The following is a 22,089-nucleotide window of genomic DNA, read 5'->3' on the forward strand; positions in this document are numbered from 1 at the left end:
ATGGCAATTGGAGATGAATCGGATGATGAACTTGATGAGGTAAATGATCTTCCTACTTATGATGAATTACATGATGCTTTTAAAGAATTGCATGATGAGTGGATGAAACTTGGTAAAAAGAATGCATGCCTTAAGAAGAAAATGCTAAAACTTACAAATGAAGAGGATACTATGCAAAAATGCATTGATTCATTGAATGAGAAGATAAAGGAATTAGAATTAGAGAATAAAACATTGCGTGATGAAGTTGCATTATCAAATGAGAAATTTAGCACTTCACACAAGCATCTAGAATCATATGTAGATGACTTGAAAAATGAAAATGATGCTTTACAAAAATGCAATGATTCATTAAATGAAAAGATTAAAGGACTATAGTTAGATAATAAAATGTTGCATGATAGAATTGCATCATTTAAATGCAAACAAAGTACTTCATATGAGCATGAGAAATCACATGTTGATGAATTAATGAAAGAAAATGAAGTGCTTAAGAAGAAGAACAATGAGCTAAATCAAATTGTGTTAAAATTCACAAATGGCCAAAAGATGTTGGATAATTTGCTTAATTCACAAAAATGTGTGTTTGATAAAGGAGGACTTGGGTATAAGCCTTACTTGAAACAAAAATATTATAAGAATTATTTTGTTAAGGCTACCTCCACAAATGATCAAATTGTATGTCATTATTGCAATCAAAATGGTCATATGAAGAATAGATGTCCAATTAAAAGAAATGTGTATTATGGAGTCAAATGTATTTGGGTTCCGAAATGAACTAAATCTAACACTCAAGGACCCAAGAGTATTTGGGTACCAAAGCACACAACTTGAATATTTTTTTGTAGGTACCACAAATAAGAAATGGTGGAGAGTTCCTTGATGAAGCTTGTGAGGATAATCATTTGAGTATGATCTAGGAGAAAAAGATGAGGCATGATGATTTAATTGTTTTGGTAATAATTCTTGCCATATTAATTTTGTTGAATAGATCATGATAAATGGATAATAGCTTGAATTTGTGAAAGTTTACTTGTATGTTTACATGATTGAATTGTGTTTAACATTGAGTGCTATATCATGATGCATGGTTATATATATAAGATGATAGCTTTGTTTGATTTTGATGATTATGTAATGCCTAAGCTTGATAAATGAGTGATATGCTTGAATTATTAATCTTTGAATGCTTATATGTTTCATGATTGTGTAAAATATACACATGATGAATGAATTATATGTGCGAATTCTTGTGCTGTCAATTATGTTATATCGTCATTCATTTATAAAATTGACATCATTGTTTGATACAATTTCATATGTTTGGTCTTGTATGCATATATGTTTCATGCACTAATTGGCTTATTGAAAAGTTAAATGATTTTTAAAATTGATCAATTTCTAAGCCAAAAATAAATTTGTGTTTATAATACAAGTCTAAGAGCTTACAAAATTTCAAAAATATTTTCCAAAGCTTAACTGGTATACCACTTCTAATAAACCGGAAAGCCGTTTTTCATTTTGGAGCTCTCGGGTTGAATTTCGGATAATCGGATTGGCAAAACCGATAAGCCGTTTGAGAGAGTTTCATTTCTGGACAACAACCGGTTAGCCGGTTATGCTAAACAGTAAGCCGAATTAGCACATTCTAAAACCATTCATCTTCTTCTTCATTTCGGCAAACTGGATCTCATTCTCTCTTTAAAAATGGTTTCTTCCTTCATTCTTTTTCATTCCAAAATCCTTCTTTTTCATTCCAAAATCCATCATTCTCATTCGTTTTCAATCCAAATTGATTCATATAAATTATTCCCCATCCATTCTTGTGTCTAAAATCATTTTAATTGATTCAAACTTACTCATTTTACTCAATATCTTGAAAATTTTGAATTTATGCATTTTGAGTATTTCAAATTACCACTTCCATAGTGTGCTCTCCTTATGGATTTTACCATAGTTTTCTATTATATTATGCACTTACATTTTCATATGCATTGTTGCTTTCATTGTGGATTGATGATGATTATTGTTTGCTATTTGGATGTTTTATATTTGGATAATGTGGAACTAATGTGCTTATCTTGACTTTTTGATGATTAAGAGGGAGATATGAGATGTAAGAGAGAAATACATCTACTTTGAGATTATTAAGCATATGTTGATTTTGGTGATCTATATATTGCTATTATGTACTTATGCTTTACTTAAGTTTTGATGATAAAGAATGTGCTTTGATGATTCCATTGTATTAGATGAAAATTGATCTTATGGAATTTATGATTGGTGAATGGATACATTTTTTTTTTACTTTCTTGACGCATTGTTAAATATGCATTACTTGCTTTAAATGATATCAAAAGGGGGAGACAAAGTAATAAATCATTTTAATGATGTAAATTGGGGGAAATAACAGACATTTTGAGCATTCTTTTAATGGCTGATATATGATTATGGAATTCTCGGATTTAATTGTTACAAGTGTTGGGGGAATTCATATTGATTTTGATGATTAATGATTATATGTGCATTGCTTGATGAATTGATAGAGTTATTGGTTTGTTATAATTGTTGAAGCTTATATCTTTTCAACCATGTTGTGTATTTGAGAATTTGTTCATTTTTAAGGGGAGACTTTACCGAAATTTTTGCTCGTACAAAATGGGTAATATCTTCATTGAATTATTTTTGATGATCTTGTTTCGTGCTTCTATCTATCTTTCCTTTTTAGGATAAAGGGGGAGATAAATATGATATGTTTTTGGATAAAATTATTTCGGTTAAAATTTTAAATTGGTCATATATTTAGGGGGAGCATATAATATGATTTTGGATAATATGCATTTTGAATTTTTTTGTTGTCCAAAGGGGGAGACAAAGTAATATATCATTTCAATGTTGTTAAAAGAAGGAGAATAATATGCACTTTGAATATTCTTTTGATGATTTTGATGATATGTGATTATGGTGAGTACTTGATGATTTTGAGATATGATGATAATTTATGAGTAATATTACTAAATTTGTATTTGAGGTGATGCTTGTTGTTAGGGGAGATTTTGTTGAAATTTTTATTCGGACAACATGGGTCACAAATTTGCTACTTTTATTCTTTTCCTTTATGTTTTCTTTTTTATGATGAAGGGGGAGAAGAATACATGTTTTCAAATTTATAAAAATTTGCTACTTTTGTTTTGCCAATTAAGTTTTTCTTTTTGATGATGAGAGGGAGAAAATTCCATGTATTTAAATATGTTAATTTAGCTAATTGGCAAATTGTAAAAGAAGATTATATTTAGGGGGAGCAATTTGTGGAATCATTCTTTAAATACATGAAATATTTGTCATCATCAAAAAGGGGGAGATTGTTAACATATATGTTTTCATAATATTGATTTTGATGATAACAAACAAGACTAAGAATGATTAATCTTTTAAACTCAAATTATTTTTATACATTTTAAATAAATCATTAATTTTCCATTATAAAGGTTTTATATTTAATGGAAAAATGATTTTATGAAATTGATTGTTTTTATTCTTTTTAAATAAATCATTATTTTCACATTATAAAGGTTTCATATTTAATGGAAAAATGATGCTATGAAATCAAAGTGTTTTGGGCTAAAATGAATGTATTTTAAAACCTTTAATATTGTTTTTGAATTTCGGATTTGGACTTATTTGAAACTATTTAAATATTTTGGGTCATTTTATAATTTCACATAGTTTGGGTGAAATCATAATTTCAGAAAGTTTTGGGATTGACAAAGTTATATTTAGAAATTCTGAAATTGGACCCATTTGCAAAGTTTCATAACATTTTAGGCCATAATACAGTTTTACAAAGTTTTGGGGTCAAACTATAATTTTGAAAAATAGTTCACTGTAGCAAGCGGAAATCCGGATTGTGACAAACGGAAGCCCGGATTTTAGGCAGAATCTATCCGAATTAAAAGCGGAATTCCGGATCCTGACAAACGGAAATCCGGTTGTTGGGCATTAAGCTACTGAGCGTAAGCGGAAATCCGGATGTGACAAAGCGGAAATCCGGATGTTCAGAAATTCAAATTTGTGGCTGTAACAGTAACATTAAGCGGAATTCCGGATGTCCATAACCGGTAATCCGGTTACGACCAAAATGTGCATAACGGCTAGTTTTTGAGCTCAAACTATATAAACTCAAAACCAATTCATTTTTGGTACTCTAAGCAAGCAAGAACAAGTGCACACAACATATATTGAGCTTCAACTTCGTGAATTATCATTCATTAAATCATCTTTATTCTTCAATTTGTATATCCACTCTTAAAGAGAGATTGATTGTTGTATTTTTCATTTCACATCAAATTGTGAGAGTACAAGTGTGAGAAACACTTGGGGTGAAGAGATTGGAGATATAATCTCTTGTTGTAAAGGTTCATTGACACCTTGAAGTCAATTGTAATCGTTTGAAGCCTTGGAAAGGCTTGGATAGTGAAATTCTCAAGCCCGGTGTGCTTGGAGGCGTGGACGTAGGCGGGGATTGCCGAACCACATAAAAATCATTGAGTTTGCTTTCTCTTCCCTTGCTCTTTAATTATTGTACTTTGATATAACTTATTGCTTTCAATTTTTATTAAGACATTAGATTGCTTGTTGCGTGGATTTGCTAGGATAATTTTTAAAATTCCAATTCACCCCCCTCTTGGGTTGCACACTTATATTTCAGATGGCTGGGTATGCGTGATGGTGGCTGTCAAGCGTGATGGCTATTGGTGTTGGTGGTGTCGATGGTTGGGTTTGTGTGATGGAACCCTACGTGATGGTGGCTGCCAGGCTGATGGCTGTCGGTGGTGGTGGTGACGATGGCTGGGTATGCGTGATGGTAGCTGGCAAGCGTGATGGCTGTCGGTGTTGGTGGTGTCGATGGTTGGGTTTGTGTGATAGAACCCTACGTGATGGTGGCTGCCATGCTGATGGCTGTCGGTGGTGGTGGGTGCCGATGGTTGGGTATGCGTGGTGGTGGGTGTCGATGGTTGTGGATCACGAATGGCTGTGAAATGAAGAGCAGTGGTTTTACAGAGAAAGCAATTTGGGGTTGTCGTGGTTTTGCCTTAACCAAGCTAAAACGACATCATTTAAGGGAAAATGAAAGGAAAAAAAAGGAACTAAAATGATGTCGTTTATTAGTTTCGAGGTTTGACGTGGGGTTTGACTTGGGGTAAATAGCATTAGCCTTAATTTTTTTTTATCTTACTTCCAATTTTGACACTAGTTTGACATCTTCATAAGCAACCAATAGAACACTAATGACATTGAGTTCAGTTCAGAAGTTCATTTCGGGAACAAATTGATATCAGATCTTCTAATAGAGCATTCAAATCAGAAAAAGATGATCCACCTTCTTCAACAGCTTTCCTTGCCATCTTTCCTGGCCCCTTAGTTTTGTTTCTCATGTTATTTGCACTTTTGCTAACCATTAACTCAGTTAGTGCCTTTGTAATATCATCTTTCTCTTACGATAAATCTTTTCTCATCCATCCATCTAGCCCATATTCCAGAGCACCAACTCCAACTCCTATTCTTAGCGCATCAGTGACCAGCTTTTTATTAAGAAACTGCTCTTCATACAGCGGCCATGTCGCCATTGGCACCCCGGCAGCAACACTCTCCAAAATTGAGCTCCATTCATAGTTAGTCATAATTTTCACCATTAATATAAATCCAAAAGAAGTCTTGTATGTAGGCTTCAAGGCCCTCAGAAATCTGAAGTAGTTGAGTAGCTGAAAACCGTTACACACTTGCAAAACATACATAAAGATCAGAGTTGGGTTTCTTTGAGTCTAGCTATCTTAGGCACTCTTTACTCGCGGCTGTGTTTGTTTTTTGTGTTTTGTCCTTGGCATACCTGTTGGAGAGTGAAACTGGACCAAAATGCCATACCTTTCCTCCCATGACCTTTCTGTAATGTTCAGAATAAGTTGACTCTAGCCCATGGAAACTATTTACAATGACTCCATAGCTTTTCAGCTCCACTTGAAGAGCCCGATCCAGAATGTTTGCAATTTCATTTCCTTGTCTTTGGTAGTTGCAGTTTTGTCATCGTTATCTAGTCCGGAAGGCGACGTATGATGAATTGAATGGCTCTAAATCTGATCATGCAACATTTCTATGATGTACAGACATCTTAAGCTATCAAATGCACAAAAACGAAAAGAAACTGCTTTCATAAAACACTAGCCATGGAATTCCAAGCTTGCTTGCAATATCTGTAGACCAAGGAAACATCTGTCTTGACACACAAGAAACTTCTTGATAATGATGTAATGAATCATCTAGTAGATCTTGAAATTTTTGAACAAACTGCCATTTAGCAGTTCAACTAAATTTGTCCACCTCAAAATTGGTTATGTCAGAGAAGATAGATAAATATACTATATATAGAAATGATTTATTTAGTAACTTTGTCTATCGTATAGTGAGCATTTAATTTTGTGAACAAAGTTATAGTTGTGGATTAACCAAATAATTTTATTTCTCAGTATCTTTTATAATATCATTACTCGGTAGCACTTAGCAAGCCGACAATCAATCGTATATTAATTAAGCAGATAATTAATTAAGAGAATCAATCGTGTATTGATTAAAAAGACAATTAATCATGTATATGTTGAATTTTATTTATTTCCATATTTGTTTTGACTTTTTAAAAAGGGACCAAATGGCCATTGGGGCTTAGGGGCCAGGTTGTGGTGGTCTTTGTCTGGACATGGCTGTGGCAGTGGTGAAGCTGGCGGAGGAGCGCACGTGTTGATATTGAGCATGTGGAGGTTCACAGTCACCTCCAACTCCCCCTCCATCGATCTATGAATATTTCAGTTTCTCGCCTTCTTGTTTCAGCCACAAGGTCACCAGCTGCTACTTCATAATGCAAGCATGAGTGCAAAATGAAAGTGAACATTAAAAATGAAGCACAGAGGATATTAACATTGGTACCCATTTTGGCTTTCTTCTTCATCCACAAGATAATAAAAGAATTTCATTTATAGAAAGAGAGGAGATTAGTGAGTCACGGACTCATCTGTATACAAATATTAAAAAATACAAATAAAATTGTTCTTTTTTTTTTTTTTGTTTCTTTTGGTAGTTGCCCTATCATTTGGCATCATCTTGTTTTAAAAAACAAAAGGTACGTCTCACATGAAGGGACCGAATGACCAAATTATTCAACTTAGCAGCCATGAAAGGATACAAAAGCAAGTTCCAATTTTCACAAGAATAATAATAATCTGTGATGAAAGTGGGGTGACAATATGGGTAAGATTCGTTAATTCAATTTGATTTCATATGAATTATATAGGTTTGAGTTTGAAAAATTAATTCATTTAATAAATGAGTAAATTCGATCTAATTCGCTAAATAAACTAATAGAATCCATATTTAAGTACATTAATTTTTTTATTTAATAAATAAGTCAAAAATAAATCGAATGCGAATTATTTGTTTAAAAATTTATTAATTATCATTTAATTGAATTATCTTTTTATCCTTGCCGATGCCTTACCAGCGTTATTAAATCATAGCATTCAATCATAAGTGATGCTTCTTCTCTTTTGCCCTCTGTTATGTGATTTTAACTTTTTAATCCTTACTGTTGTGAAAGTCATCTTTTGATCTGTTTAATTTTTACTGTGTTGAAAGTTAAGAAACTTCTTGATGGTTGATAATGATGTAATGAATCTTGTACGCATGCATGCTTGAGGGATTCATTAGTTTTAGATCCTCCATGTAAATTGATGAATTTTTTTTTTGGTATGAACCACGAGATGGTTCTAAGTGGACCCCAACTGTGGGAGGCACCTTTAAGTCCGTACCACAATTCAGACTAATATCCGTTCGCACCGGGTCTGTCCATAAGGAATAAAGTACTGGCCAAAGTGAATTGATAAATTTCTTTTAGCAAATTGAGGATTCATTAGTTTCCGGAAAGTTAGGAGGTCCCATCATGTAAATATCCAAAAAATGAACGTTAAGAATTTCAAACATCATATGGCAATTCATCATATGGCAAGCAATTGAACACGTAGTGTGATTCATTGAATTATTGCAAATAGTGTTAATATTGTGACAACATTAAATTGTCACATAAATAATATCGCCCACTAATGAAGAAATACATAGTTTTCAATTCTCTGTCTCCTCTTAAATATGATTGTAAACATAATAACAATTAAGACAAAATTTTACATTAAAATGATTTTGATGTCTAACTTCTGCCCTCTCAATAATCGACCTAGAATCAAGCCAAAAGTCTTGCTTTTTGTTTTTATGCAATCAAGTTGCTTCAACTACGGGTTCAATCAACTAGCAAATACGCTGACAGCTCGCAACGCGGTTCGAAGGTTTGTATTCGTTATCTGTTCCCAAAATTCAAAATTTCAACTAAAATTTTCTCCGTATGATTGATTCTCTTTCAATTGCCCACCACTTCACGTGGAGTGTAGACCACGGTTAACAAACAAACCCTTAATTCCATTTAAAGTGATGGGGAACATCGTATTGGAAACTTTAATGATGGGAAAGTCAGTCCTCTACGCCTCTGTTTTGTACAACTTTTCAAGTAAAATTTTTTTAAGTAAAATTTTTATTTAAAAAAATTAATTGTTTAGTTATTAATAAGAGTTTTTATTAAAAATTTATAAAATTATTTTAATAGACAAACGCTTTAAAATTATGTTATGAAAAGAATAAAATAAGATTGTTAAATAAATAGAGAATATTTTAAATATTTTAACATTTAAAATATCTTTTCAACCTCTATTTCCAAAAGCTCAAAATTTGAGCTTTTGCTAATAGAAGCAAAATAGCGTATTTAAGCTTCAAAAGCTCTATTAGAAAAATAACCAAACAATAACGAAAATTATGATTAGAACTTATAAGATTAAATAAGTACTTATAACAATTAAATAAGTCATATCAAATAAGCACTTTAATGAGATAATATAATTAAGCCCACACAATGTGACCTTCAATTAGAGTGATATTTGGTGACCAAAGACTGAATTAAGATTAACCAAATATCAAATTATTAGTGTGTAAGATCTAACATGCATTGACCAGTTAACATGAACCATATATTCAATGCTCCTTGTAGTTATAGCAAATGGAGTAGATTAATTTCTCCCAATATTAAGAGTAAACATAGCAAATTTATGCTACAAACTAATTCGCATGCCTAATGGAAAAAAAAAATTTGAGACATCGAACACTAAACTAAAAATATTAGTTATAATTCCTTTTTTTTTTCTTTTTTCAATCAGAATTTAACTATTCTTCACATAATCTTGAGCTATAAAATTTCATGACCTTCTATCAAGAATCGATGTGTATGCATGATTGTGGAATTGATTGAAATGGTTGTGGAAAGTAGAATTGAATTGTGTTTGAAATAGTTGAGAAATTACCGAATTAATTGAAATGGTAGTGGGTGGGACATGAGAATTGAATTGTGGATGGGAAATGGTTTCGGTAGGTCCGACCTGATGTTGGCCCGATTCGGGTTGGATCCGACCCGACCCTAACTATAAAAATGTAAGACTTTTTTAAGGTTGGACTTTAATTCTTTATTGATCGGGTCGAGTCGGATTTGGCCAAGCCCGAACCCGACCGGACGTTTTACCATCCCTAATCTTATATCAAGAATTGATGTGTATGCATGCTTCATTGCTTCTTGTGATATATACATCTCTGCGCTTAGTTTTCAAGTCTTTAATTGACTGTGACTTGACCCGCTACTACTTTTAAACCTACTTGATTATTAGCCACCACATACGGGAGGGTAAAAGCTTGTTTAGTCCCTATATTATGAGGTTAGTGTCCATTTAGTCCTTGTATTTTTAAAAACACCTCAAAACGTCCCTGCTACTAAATATTGACACTTATGCCATTATTTTTTATTATTTTTAACTTGTTTTTATAATATTACATTTTTACAATAATGTTTCTTTTTTGGATATTAATAAAAAATTAAATTATCAAATTAAACTCAAAAATAAAATAAAAACAAAAAAGGTATATATTAATTTTTGTGGAAGCTCACGTATGTCTAAAAAATTAATATCGTAAAAAATTACATTATCAATTTTTTTAGAAAAATTAATATTTTAACTCAAGAGTGTGTTCCACAAAAATTAATATTATTTTATTTTATTTTATTTTTTGGTGTTAAACTGGTAATTTATTTTTTTCTTTTTAATAATGTCTAAAAAAATTATTATAATAGGGTTATTTTTTTCTTTTTAATAATGTCTAAAAAATTATTATAATAGGGCAATATTATAAAAATAAGTTAAAAGGAACAAAAGATAATGGCAAAAGTGTTAATAATTTAATGGTAGGGATGATTTGAGGTATTTTTAAAAATATAGGGACTAAACGGACACTAACTTCAAAATATATGGACTAAACGAGCTTTTACCATATACGGGAAATATCACAAAATTTTATGTACCAAATATTGCAACACATTTTACGTAACATTGAGGAGAAATTTACTCCTACTTTATATATTAATTATGAAAATGCGAACAAGAAAAATCCTGTGAAAACTCGAACTAATAGCTCAACGTAGCCAATGATACATACACCACACCTTTTACAATTCAAAAGTTGCATTATTGTTGTGAGTTGTGACACATGGCATTATGCATGTGAGGTGAACTTGGCAGGATTGATACTGAGCGCTCTTTGGGTTCTTATTTACTTTTAAATATTAATAATGGATTTGTTTGTGTCACTGCTGGTCCATTTAACAATTTTGGCACCGACAGTTTAAAAGCTTCAAGTTCTTGCCAAGGAAGTACGTATTTCATCGAATTGTTTCCTGGGAAAAATTGAAACTTGCATTTGTCCTTCCATGGCCACTAGACTGAATAATTGGTAAGTTGGACCCTTCGTGTGAGGCGCGCCCATATTTTTAAATCAAGAAGACCTGCATGTTTCAATCGTTGTCCTGTCTTCATGCAGAAAGTTCTTCTGTTGTTTTTTGGCTTCAGCAATAAAGTTGCAGCTAGCTAGCTTGGATTAATTTTGTAAGTGCTTCCCTTTGAACCTTAAAATTTTTAATTCCGTTTTTAATATGTATATAATAGTACATAAACGCTTCACGTTCTTCTTTCTTTCTTTTTTTAGATGTTTAGTCTAAAAATGAAGTTGAATATTTTTGCCTTCAGATATTTGAAAGAAATATTTATAAATCACATATGAGGGGACTTAAATCTATATTCTTACTTGAAAAGATGAGTGATTATCATCTAACTAATGGATGGTTACAACTCAAACTCCAAAAACTTAAGTTTTTATCAAATTTTTGATATAGAATCAGGAGGTTACGTAAAGTAAGTGGAGCCGAAGTCAGGAAGCCAAACCATTAATTTTTGGACCTACCAAAAAGTTTGAGCAAGCAAACATACAATCAAGGGATTCCAGTGACAAACAGTACTAGCCAGTAAATATGCGTTTCTCTTGCTGAAAATGATAGGCAAACTACCCCTTGATACACGTAATAACAGTGCACATCAGTATCTCTCTGTATGCATGTGAGTCCTTGACTGATGACAAGTCTCCGTTTTAGTCTCCGCTCTTTCTCTTCTTTATAATTATATATCACATTCTATTTTAATTTATCCCTGTAGACGATGAAGAAGAAAGCAAAAATGGGCACCAATATTATTGTCTATTTTCTCTGTGCTTTCACTCTTATTCTTCACTCAAGCTTGCATTATGAAGTAGCTGCTGGTGATGTTGTGGCTGAAACTAGAAGACAAGAACTTGAAATCATCATTGGTGGAGGTGGCTATGGTCCTGCTCCTGCTCCTGAATATTGCCCTCCTCCTCCTCCCCCTCCTGAACCCATATGTCCGCCTCCTCCGCCTCCTGAACCCATATGTCCAACTCCTCCGCCTCCGCCGCCTCCTCCGCCTCCGCCGCCTCCTCCGCCTCCTCCGCCTCCTCCGCCTCCTCCACCTCCTCCGCCTCCGCCTCCGCCAAAACCCCCTAGCCCATCTGTTCCCTTTGCCAGCGATCGAATCCAACTTGCATTCAAAGTAATTCAAAGATTCAAAAAGAGAATCACTTATGATCCACAAGGAATAGCAAAGACATGGGTGGGTCCTGATGTTTGCAACAAATACAAGGGCTTTGTATGTGACGTACGTCCTGACATAAAGAAGAAAGCGGTCGCCGGAGTAGACTTCAATGGCTACCGCTTCAACGGACCAGACTTTAGCCTCTCAGATTTCCTGGAAAAGCTTGAAGACTTGGCCATTTTCCATGCCAATTCCAACAACTTCACCAAATCAATCCCAAAGATGACATCAAAGCTGAAGTACTTATACGAGCTTGATGTGAGTAACAACAAGCTATTCGGCGGTTTTCCACTGGAAGCAGTTAATATCAAGAATTTAACTTTCTTGGACCTCAGGTTCAACTCATTCTCAGGGCCAGTCCCTGCCGAGATTTTCTACCTGGACCTGGATGTTCTCTTCCTCAACAACAACAAATTCTCTCAAAATCTTCCGGAAAATATCGGCTCCACAGGAGCCCTTTATGTCACTTTTGCCAACAACGAGTTCACAGGTCCCATTCCAAGCAGCATTGGCAGAGCTAAATACCTGTTAGAAGTGCTTTTCCTGAACAACTTCTTTACAGGTTGCTTGCCATATGAGATAGGCTTTCTGAGCAACTCTACAGTTTTTGATGTGGGCAACAACCGCTTGACTGGCCCGATACCGCACTCATTCGGATGCTTGTCCAGCATGCAATACCTGAACTTGGCTATGAACCAATTTTACGGGCCAGTGCCGGAGATTGTGTGCCAGCTGCCGAAGCTTGTCAACCTGTCTCTGTCTTACAATTATTTTACTCAGGTTGGTCCTGAATGCAGGAAATTGATAAAGAGAAAGGTTCTTGATGTGAGAATGAACTGCATTTTGGATCTTCCGAATCAGAGATCGCGGGAGGAGTGCGGGAAATTCTTCTCCGAGTCAAAGAAGTGTCCGAACGAGAGGTCGTTGACTTTGGTTCCTTGTGCGAGGAATCGTTCTACAGTGAATTTAACCGAGACGTTTGATAAAAAATTAACGGCTCCAGCTCCATCACCTAGGACTTATGATGCTCTCAAAAAGCATTTCTGATGACACCTATCATCATATGTAGTGCAACCAAATCTGCATTCATCCAAGATGATTGATTGTTGCTATTTGTACGTAATTCTCCTACGTTTCTAAGTGATTTATATGTTCTCCGTAGAAGCCATGTAAACTAGTTATTTCCTATCCAATAAATCAATTTTTATTTAATTAGTCCTCCTTAATTTGAACAATATTGAAAGTACGTACTTTGATAGAATTAAAAACACCAGAGAATAACTATCGTACAATATTTTGTTGCCTAATTTTAATTTATGAGTTTTTCGTTGTTGATTCCTTAGAATTTTTGCTCTTATCACAGAACTTGGCATGTTATTAACCAAAAAAAAAACCGTAGGGTGTAACGAAAATAGGCCGTCCTCAACGAAGAGGCCTCAACGTTGCAGCAAATAGCACTGCATCTAAATTTCAATTTAATTGGTGTTGAATTATTCATACAACCCAAAAATCAAGTACTTTCCCCTTTTACAGAGGAGATTGAACGAATTAATGCATGAGGCCGTAAATAACGGTGTCCTGTTTCTTCGATAGTAGATTGAAGGGACCAAAGACTGACTCGCGACCATTATAATTTATTTTGGGTAATTTTTAAAAACCTCCCCTTAAGTTTGGGCTTGTTGCAAGTAGATGGCGATAATTTGTTTATTTGTAAAAAATCCTCTACCGTCAGTTAACTTTAACATTGACCGTTAGTTGACTGTGCAAAGACAATATTACCCTTAGCAATAGTTTGTAGACGGAAATAACTAAAAAAAAATTAAAATTATTGGCTATTTTACCCTCTTTAAATTATTGATATTTTCTTAAAGTTCCTACAAAAAAAATAAAATTAAAAATTTGAAAAATCCTCTTTAAATTATTGATATTTTCTTAAAGTTCATACAAAAAAGATAAAATTAAAAACTTGAAAATGAAATAGTACTAATCTTTACCTATGATATTGTAAATCTTTGAAATTAACAAAGATAAAATTGTCAAAAAATAGGGTTTGTGCTTTTTGCGCCAACAATTTTAATTTTTTTTTTAGTTATTTCTATCTACAAACTGTTGTTAAGGGTAATATTGTCTTTGCACAATCAACTAACGGTCAATGTTAAAGTTAACTGATGGTATAAAGTTTTTTACAAATAAATAAATTCTCGCCATCTACTTACAACAAGCCCGAACCTCAGAAATTTTTTTTTTAAAATTACCCTTTATTTTGCTGCTTTTCAAAAGTAGAAAGAGAAGTTAAGGAAATTAGGACTCTGCATGGGTCCTAATTTCCATTTATTTTGCTGACAGGAGCTATAAGTATCTTTATTTTTCTATGCCTGATATGGACAAGAAATCATTAGCTGGCCTTAGGAAATGTAAACATAAGGGACGTTCTCATTGGTGATGGCGCACTCAACAATATCCTTTTAACCTTTGATCATTGGTTTCCGAATTAATATCTTCTCACAACTTTAGAGTGAGAGAATAATAATTCTTTTTTTTTTTTCCCGAAACGTTGCATGCAATATCCTTTTATTGTAATTAAGCAAATTACATTTTACTTTCCGAAAACTTACTATAATGTGTTCCTCCAACTTATGAAGAATGACTATACATAGTATGTTATGTTGTTTGGTGCGACACTGCTCCCTTGGTATTAAGTTTCAAGTTTTATATATTTTACCAAAGTCCAACAGCTAGTATAAATATTCAAACAAAGCCAAACCATTAAAATATAAAAAATCAAAATAAATATCTACAGTCACAGGAGAAACTCAAACTCTCAATTTTAAAATTAAGAGGAAAAGTTGCCGGTTAACCCGACTTAAAAGATTGTGATTATTTAATTATTTAATTATTAAATCCTCTAAATTTCAGTTTAAGCTTTGCGATATGTACCCAATCTGATTTTTTGTGTTGTGATTATTTTTGGATCACATAATTTGATTATTTTAATTCTTTAAAATTGTCAAAAACGCTGAAGTTTGGAGTTCTAATGGCTTTAGTCTTTACAATGGTGGGCTTTCAAACCGTTGTAAACTCACGTGGTTTCTGTAGTTTCTGTACTTACATTTTCGGTTGAAATATCATTATCAAGTAATTTTACGGAGGATTAACCAATTAATGCATTAGGCCATGAATAAGGGGTCATGTTTCTTGTAGCTGGAGCTGTGGAGCGAGTGGCCAAAACCCACCTAGTTCAGTCAATGAATAAGAAGAGTGGGGACCAATATTTTCCTGCTTTAACAAAAGCAGAAAGAACAGTGAAAGAAATTGTGACTCTGCAATGTTATAAGTGCCTTTGTTTTTAAGGATATTATTATTTTACTATTAAAGTTATGTCAGTATCAAGATTTACCGAAAAATATATTTTACTACTAAAGTTTTGCGCCGTTATCAATTCATTATCGTTATGTTAACAACGTTAAAAATTTATTGATGTCATAAGGGCATCAAAGACATTTCCAGCTATAAGAGTAAAATTATTTATTAATTTGATAGATAAATTATCATTTTACTACTAAAATTTTAGGAAAATTATCATTTTACTATCAAATTTTTAAGGGAATTATCATTTTACTACCAAACTCTTGAGGGTAAAATCGATTTTTAACTCAATTTCCGTTAAACATTAACTTTTTCTTAACGGAATGGTAGTGAATTGATAACGGCGCAAAACTTTGGTAGTAAAATATACTTTTCAGCAAACCTTGGTACTGACATGATATATCAATAAAATTTTGGTAGTAAAATGATAATTTCCCTTATTTTTATTTCTATGCCTCGACATGGACAACCAATTAATGCATTAGGCCATGAATAAGGGATCATGTTTCTTGTAGCTGGAGCTGTGGAGTAGAGATGGCAAAACCCCGGGCCGGGTCCGGGTATTGCCATGACCGGACCCTGCCCGAATGCAATTGGTCCGGGTTCGGGTCTGGGCCGGGTTTTAATTCGGGTACCCGAATTTTATATTTTTTAATATTTTATGTGTATATATTTTTTTAATTTTTTGGTAATTTTATAACTTTTAAATTTATTTCAATAAAATTTGACATGAAAATATAAACTTTAAGTGTTTAAAACTTTATATATGTATAATAAATAAGTCAAATAAATATAAAATATTTAAAATAATATATATTTTATAATTTTTTTTAATAAAATCCGGGTTCCGAGTTTATCAAGTGATGCCCAAGATCGACCCGGCTTCATATCCGGATCGAGTAATACCCAGCCCGCAACGCCTGGGTACGGTCCGAATCCAGACCGGGAGGGTATTTTTGCCACCTCTACTGTGGAGCGAGTGGCCAAAACCCACCTAGTTCAGTCAATGAATAAGAAGAGTGCGGACCAATATTTTCCTGCTTTAACAAAAGCAGAAAGAAAAGTGAAAGAAATTGTGACTCTGCAGGGTTATAAGTGCCTTTGTTTTTATTTCTATGCCTCGACATGGACAAGAAATAGTTAGCTGGCATAGAGAAGCCTCCAAAATGTTATACTATTCCTTATTTATTGTTCACCATACAAAAGCACAGAAGAAGAAAAGGTAATAAGAACTTGTCTTATTTCCTCAATTGGGCTTGAGCCCACGAAGGCACATTTTCATGGGCTAATAGAGAGTTACATGGGCCTTCATGGATCTTACTTGGAGGCCCAAAAGTGGACATCATTGACTTTCTCATGATTACGCAAGTGTTTCCCTCCACAGTTCCAATTTTCCCACAACTTTCTTATTCGTGCCTTAGTGAGCGCACTGAGAAAGTGAAAATCCTTTTTAACATTTGATCACTGCTTTTGGAAATGGCTTCTCAACTATGATCTAAGACAATAATTCAATATTGGACTTCATATAATCGAATGATTCAATGTATGAAATTGAATTTCACCAACTCATCGATTTTCTCTTTCAAAAATTTGAGGGAACGAATGAGTATAAATCTCATAGGACTCCACAAGTGACCATTATTTGTTGTGGCTGGTAATACATATAAGAAGTCTTATCATATATCTAGAAGATTAGCCTATTAAGATACCCACCCACCCACCACTACAGGTGCAAAATTAGCACATTTTCTAAATTGATTATGACATCCATGATGAACTAACCAATCCACAAACATTACATTGAAAAATCATATAATTAATGATTCCAGTTACTTTACAAATGGGACCATCAACAATACCTATACTTCTCATATATAAAATTCATATCAAAGTCATTTAATACCCATCTTAATTCTTTCCGCTTGTCTCCGATCTATATAATCTCATACATCCAATATGGAAAACATTGCCACTTCCAAAATCAAGCACTTGAATCACTACGCTTTCATCTACTTCCTCCCATGCTATCTCCTCTGCGTAATGTGCCATGATTGTTCTCCAAGCCTATCACCATCACCTCCATTAGTACCGGAAGCCTTAACCTTCTTGGACCAAAGGCTTGCGGCCATTTACCCAATAATTCAAACCTTCAAGAACACAATCACATCAGATCCCTTTAACATCACAAGCACATGGATTGGTTCAGATATATGCAAATACAAAGGCTTCTTCTGCGGTCACCCTCCCGACAATCTCACAGCCATCGCCCTCGCCTCAATAGATTTCAACGGATTTGAGCTTGCTGCCCCGACCCTTGACGGCTTCATCGATCAACTCCCTGATCTTTCCCTCTTTCATGCAAACTCCAACAAATTTTCAGGCACCATCTCTCCCAAGCTTGCGCAACTTCCATATCTATACGAGCTAGACATAAGTAACAACAAATTTTCGGGTACTTTCCCCGTGGCGATTCTTGGAAAAAATGACCTATCGTTTCTAGACATCCGATTTAATTTCTTTACAGGATCAGTCCCTCCTCAAGTTTTCATGCAAACCCTAGACGTACTCTTTCTTAACAACAACAATTTCATGCAGAAACTCCCTCAAAATCTCGGTTCCACACCAGCGCTATATCTCACTTTCGCCAACAATAAATTCACCGGTTCAATCCCGAGAAGCATTGGCAAACTTTCCTCCACATTAATCGAAGTCTTGTTCTTGAATAATTTGCTCACAGGCTGTCTCCCTTATGAGCTGGGGTTTCTGCGAGAAGCTAGGGTTTTTGATGCAAGTAACAACCGGTTGACAGGCCCACTGCCGTGCTCGTTAGGGTGCTTGGAAAAGATCGAACGGCTGAACCTCTCTGGAAACTTACTGTACGGACAGGTACCGGAAGTGTTATGCGCGTTGGATAATTTGGTGAATTTATCATTGTCGAATAATTATTTCACTGGAGTAGGGCCTTTGTGTAGGAAGCTGATCAAGAATGGGGTTCTTGATGTCAATAGAAATTGCATCCATTATCTTCCTGACCAGAGATCGACGCATGAGTGCGCTCTATTCTTCTTGCAGCCTCGGTTTTGCTTCTATCCTTCATGGTATAATTTTATTCCTTGCAGTAAGGTCTCTCCATGGAGCCATCTTCATGCTCCATCAAGGACAAATTCTTCATCAGTTGCTTACAATGCTCTTGTGAGAAATCGATCGTTGTGAGGAATATTCTTGTTGGATTGTTAGATAAAAGAAACTGATCGAAAAATTATTTGTGAATGATATCATTATATTATACGGTTGACTCTTTTCCTCGCCTGAACACTCACGTAACTGTGAGTTAAATTATCAATGATTGATGGAAGGATTTTCTAACGACTGATTCCATTTTTAACATCATATACTTTTATTCTTTTAAGGTAAAACTGTTAATTTCACCTAAATTGTTTAGATGAATTTATTGACTTAATTTATGCAGGTTATAAGCGACAAGTTTATATTTTTCCTTGGCTTTGAAAGATCACGTGTATATTAATTGTTATTCTACAAATAATCAAATCTTTTTTATTATCTTTTATTTTATTAATAAATTCCTAGGACAAGAGAGAATCTTAGTTCGTAAGAAGCTTGATAAATTTATTTCGATATGGAGCTTCTTTCTTCTTTTTATATCGTCAACCTAATAAGTGATAGATTAGTTGATGATCGAGTGGCAAGTGAAGATTGGAAATAATACTCGAAAAATAAGCCATCTTGAATTTGTTTCTCCTTTTGCTTAATGCATGGAACTGGCGGTTGATCATGAACCAGAATCAAGCTTTCTTTGAAGGTTGATTTTGATTGCCTCGCCACTTAAAACGACCTGGTGGAAAACTGGCGAGTAGGAATAGGCGAGCAGGCGGTTGAAATTGGGGACAAACTCGATCATAACAACTTTTCCACCTATCCGAAAATCTAGGGATTTATTTTTATCCACAAAACCTATAACCACATGATCCCAGGGAGTAAGGGAAGTGGAATCCTATAAAAAAAAAAAGCCATAATCCTAGAATTTAGTGTTGGAAAATTGATGGGTGAAACAGACGTACAACTAAAGTGAAATTGAGAAATAATGAGACAACAGAATCACAGTGGAAAACTAAATTTTATGTGATTCGGCTTTTAGTCTACATCCATGAGGAAAGACAGAAGAAAAATATTTAACTAGTTATATAAAGATTACAAGAATTATAATATTTTGGCTCGCTACCCAGAACCTCAATATACCCAATCTCTCATTCACTAATTCTACTCTCAAAATGGATCTGAAGAAGAAGAAAAGAATAGGATACTGAGGAGGGAAATGAAGCCCTCTATTTATAGCTTAATTTCCTCTCCCTTTTTCAATTAAAATAAAAATATTATTATTATTTTATTATTTTTTCTTTTCCCTTTTCGGTGTTTCACTACTTTTTTTTTCTTTTGTTCCAGTCAAAGAAGGAAGTAGCACCTCCTTCTTCAAAATGGGCGGGCTCGCCTTCTAGAAGGGTGGTGCTCTCATGCCATTTTTATCATTCTGGTGCCCTCATGCCATTTTTATCATTCTCCTACTTGGAAATTAGATTGTGAACCAATTAATCTCCACATCATCCTTTCTGTTTCGTCATTGTCATATTGCTTACATTTCTACAAGGCCACAAGAGGATTTACTCCATACAAACTTATCAACATTGATCAGCTTAGTCAAAATATCTGTTAGATTCTCCTTGGTATAAATTTTCTACAAATCCACACTTCCATCTTCCATTACTTCACGAACGAAGTGATGCTGTACCCCTATGTGTTTTGCCCTAGAATGAAATGTTGGATTCCTTGCAATATGCAATGCACTCTGACTGTCACAAAACACTATAACCTTTGCATCCAAATAACTTCCTTGCAAACTTGTGTATCTGCCATGTATTCTGCTTCTATTGTAAATAGAGCCACAACGGTCTGCAATTTTGAAACTTGGTTTACAGCTCCTCCTGCAAGTGTAAACATATAGCCAGTAATGGATTTCATTTTATCAAGTTCTCCTGTAAAATTTGAATCCACATAACCCCTGACAGTAAATTCTAATCCTCTATAATATAACGCAATATCTGAGGTTCCTTTGATGTATCTCATAATCCTCTTCAAAATTTTTCAATGTTCTCCATCAGGATTCGCCATGTATCGACTGACTTCTCCCACTGCTTGTGTAATGTCTGGTCTAGTACATATCATAACGAACATTAAACTTCCCACTGCTGATGCAAACGGTACTCAAGACATCTTATTCCTCTCTGTTTCATTGTTAGTACACATATTTGAGGATAACTTGAAATTAACAGGAAGTGGTGTAGAAATTGGTTTACAATCTTGCATATTGTAGCAACGCAAGATTTTCTTCAAGCAGCTTTTCTGAGAAAACCAAATCTTCATGTTATCTTTGCCTCTGTAAATTTACATCCCTAGAATCTTGTTTCCTAGTCCTAAGTCCTTCATTTCAAACTCCTTAGTCAATTGTGCCTTCAGTTCTTGGACTCATTCTTTGTTGATACCTGTTACCAACACGTCATCCACGTACAAAAAAAAATGATGAAATCATTATCTTCAAACTTCTTGTAATATGCATAATGATCTGATCTGAGTCTGCTGTATCCAAGGCTCATGATAAAGGAATCAAATCTCTTATACCAACACCTTGGTGTCTGTTTGAGACTGTATAGAGATTTGTTCAACCTGCAAACCAAGTTCTCTTTACCCTTTTTAGCAAAACTTTCTGGTTGGAGCATATACATTTCTTATTCAAGTTCTCCATGAAGAAACACAGTTTTCATATCTAACTGCTCTAGATGTAGGTCAAATGTAGCATACATTACCAAGACTGCTCTGACTGTTGAAGTCGAACCACCAGAAAAAAATATCTCATTGAAGTCAATGCATTTTTTTAGAGCATATCTTTTCACCACCAATTTTGCACGATACCGCTATACTTGGTAATTACCATCACGCTTGATCTCGTAGACCAATTTATTTCCAATGACTTTTCTTCCACATGGTAATTGTATAAGTTCTTATATCTTATTCTTGTGTAGAGCTTTAATTTCTTTCTTCATTGTTGTCATCCACAAAGCAACATCTAGACTGTTTAAAGCTTCATAGAAAGTTGATGGCTCTCAATCCTTTATTAGAAGACAGTATGCAACATTGATCTCTGTGACATGATCCGAGTGCCACACTGGTGGTCGTCTCTCACAAGTTGACCGTTGAACTTCTGGGACCTTAGACTCGACTGGTTCTTATTCCTCGCGCTTTGGTACTGTTTTAGAAGAATTTAAATCTTTTGAATTATTTTCCACATATACCGGTACAGTCTCTAAATTTTCATTCAGAGTGTTATCACCTTCATCTTTTCTTTGTAATTGATATTCTACAAAGATAACATCTTTTCTGATGACGCTCTTGTAGACAGTGGGGTCCCACAAATGATACCCTTTTACTCAATCAGCATACCCCAAGAAGATACACATTCTAAATTTTGGATCTAACTTTGATCTTTCCTAGGTATTGTACATCACATAAACTGGACATCTAAATGCAT

General features: G+C 34.2%; 2 protein-coding genes across 4 annotated transcripts; both read left to right on the top strand.

Moving 5' to 3' along the window:
- The first annotated feature begins 10,802 nt into the window (after positions 1-10,802).
- LOC102628075 (uncharacterized protein At4g06744-like) lies at positions 10,803-13,337 on the top strand. Of its 2 annotated transcripts, none has more exons than XM_052433022.1 (2): positions 10,803-11,069; positions 11,673-13,337. In XM_052433022.1, the coding sequence occupies exon 2, from the start codon at positions 11,676-11,678 to the stop codon at positions 13,170-13,172; it is 1,497 nt and encodes a 498-aa protein (XP_052288982.1). In that variant the 5' UTR covers positions 10,803-11,069; positions 11,673-11,675; the 3' UTR covers positions 13,173-13,337. The 2 variants fall into 2 exon arrangements, with proteins under 2 accessions (XP_052288982.1, XP_052288981.1); XM_052433021.1 differs by lacking the exon at positions 10,803-11,069 and adding an exon at positions 11,556-11,576.
- A 4,081-nt stretch (positions 13,338-17,418) lies between these two features.
- Positions 17,419-18,996, top strand: LOC102614188 (uncharacterized protein At4g06744-like). 2 transcript variants are annotated; one of them, XM_052432430.1, is made up of 2 exons: positions 17,419-18,377; positions 18,464-18,608. In XM_052432430.1, exons 1-2 carry the CDS (start codon positions 17,448-17,450, stop codon positions 18,488-18,490), a joined length of 957 nt encoding a protein of 318 aa, XP_052288390.1. In that variant the 5' UTR covers positions 17,419-17,447; the 3' UTR covers positions 18,491-18,608. The 2 variants fall into 2 exon arrangements, with proteins under 2 accessions (XP_052288390.1, XP_006487027.2); XM_006486964.4 differs by having other exon boundaries at positions 17,419-18,996.
- Positions 18,997-22,089: the final 3,093 nt, after the last annotated feature.

Source organism: Citrus sinensis, chromosome 8 (genome assembly GCF_022201045.2).
Source record: "Citrus sinensis cultivar Valencia sweet orange chromosome 8, DVS_A1.0, whole genome shotgun sequence".
Lineage (NCBI taxonomy): Eukaryota > Viridiplantae > Streptophyta > Magnoliopsida > Sapindales > Rutaceae > Citrus > Citrus sinensis.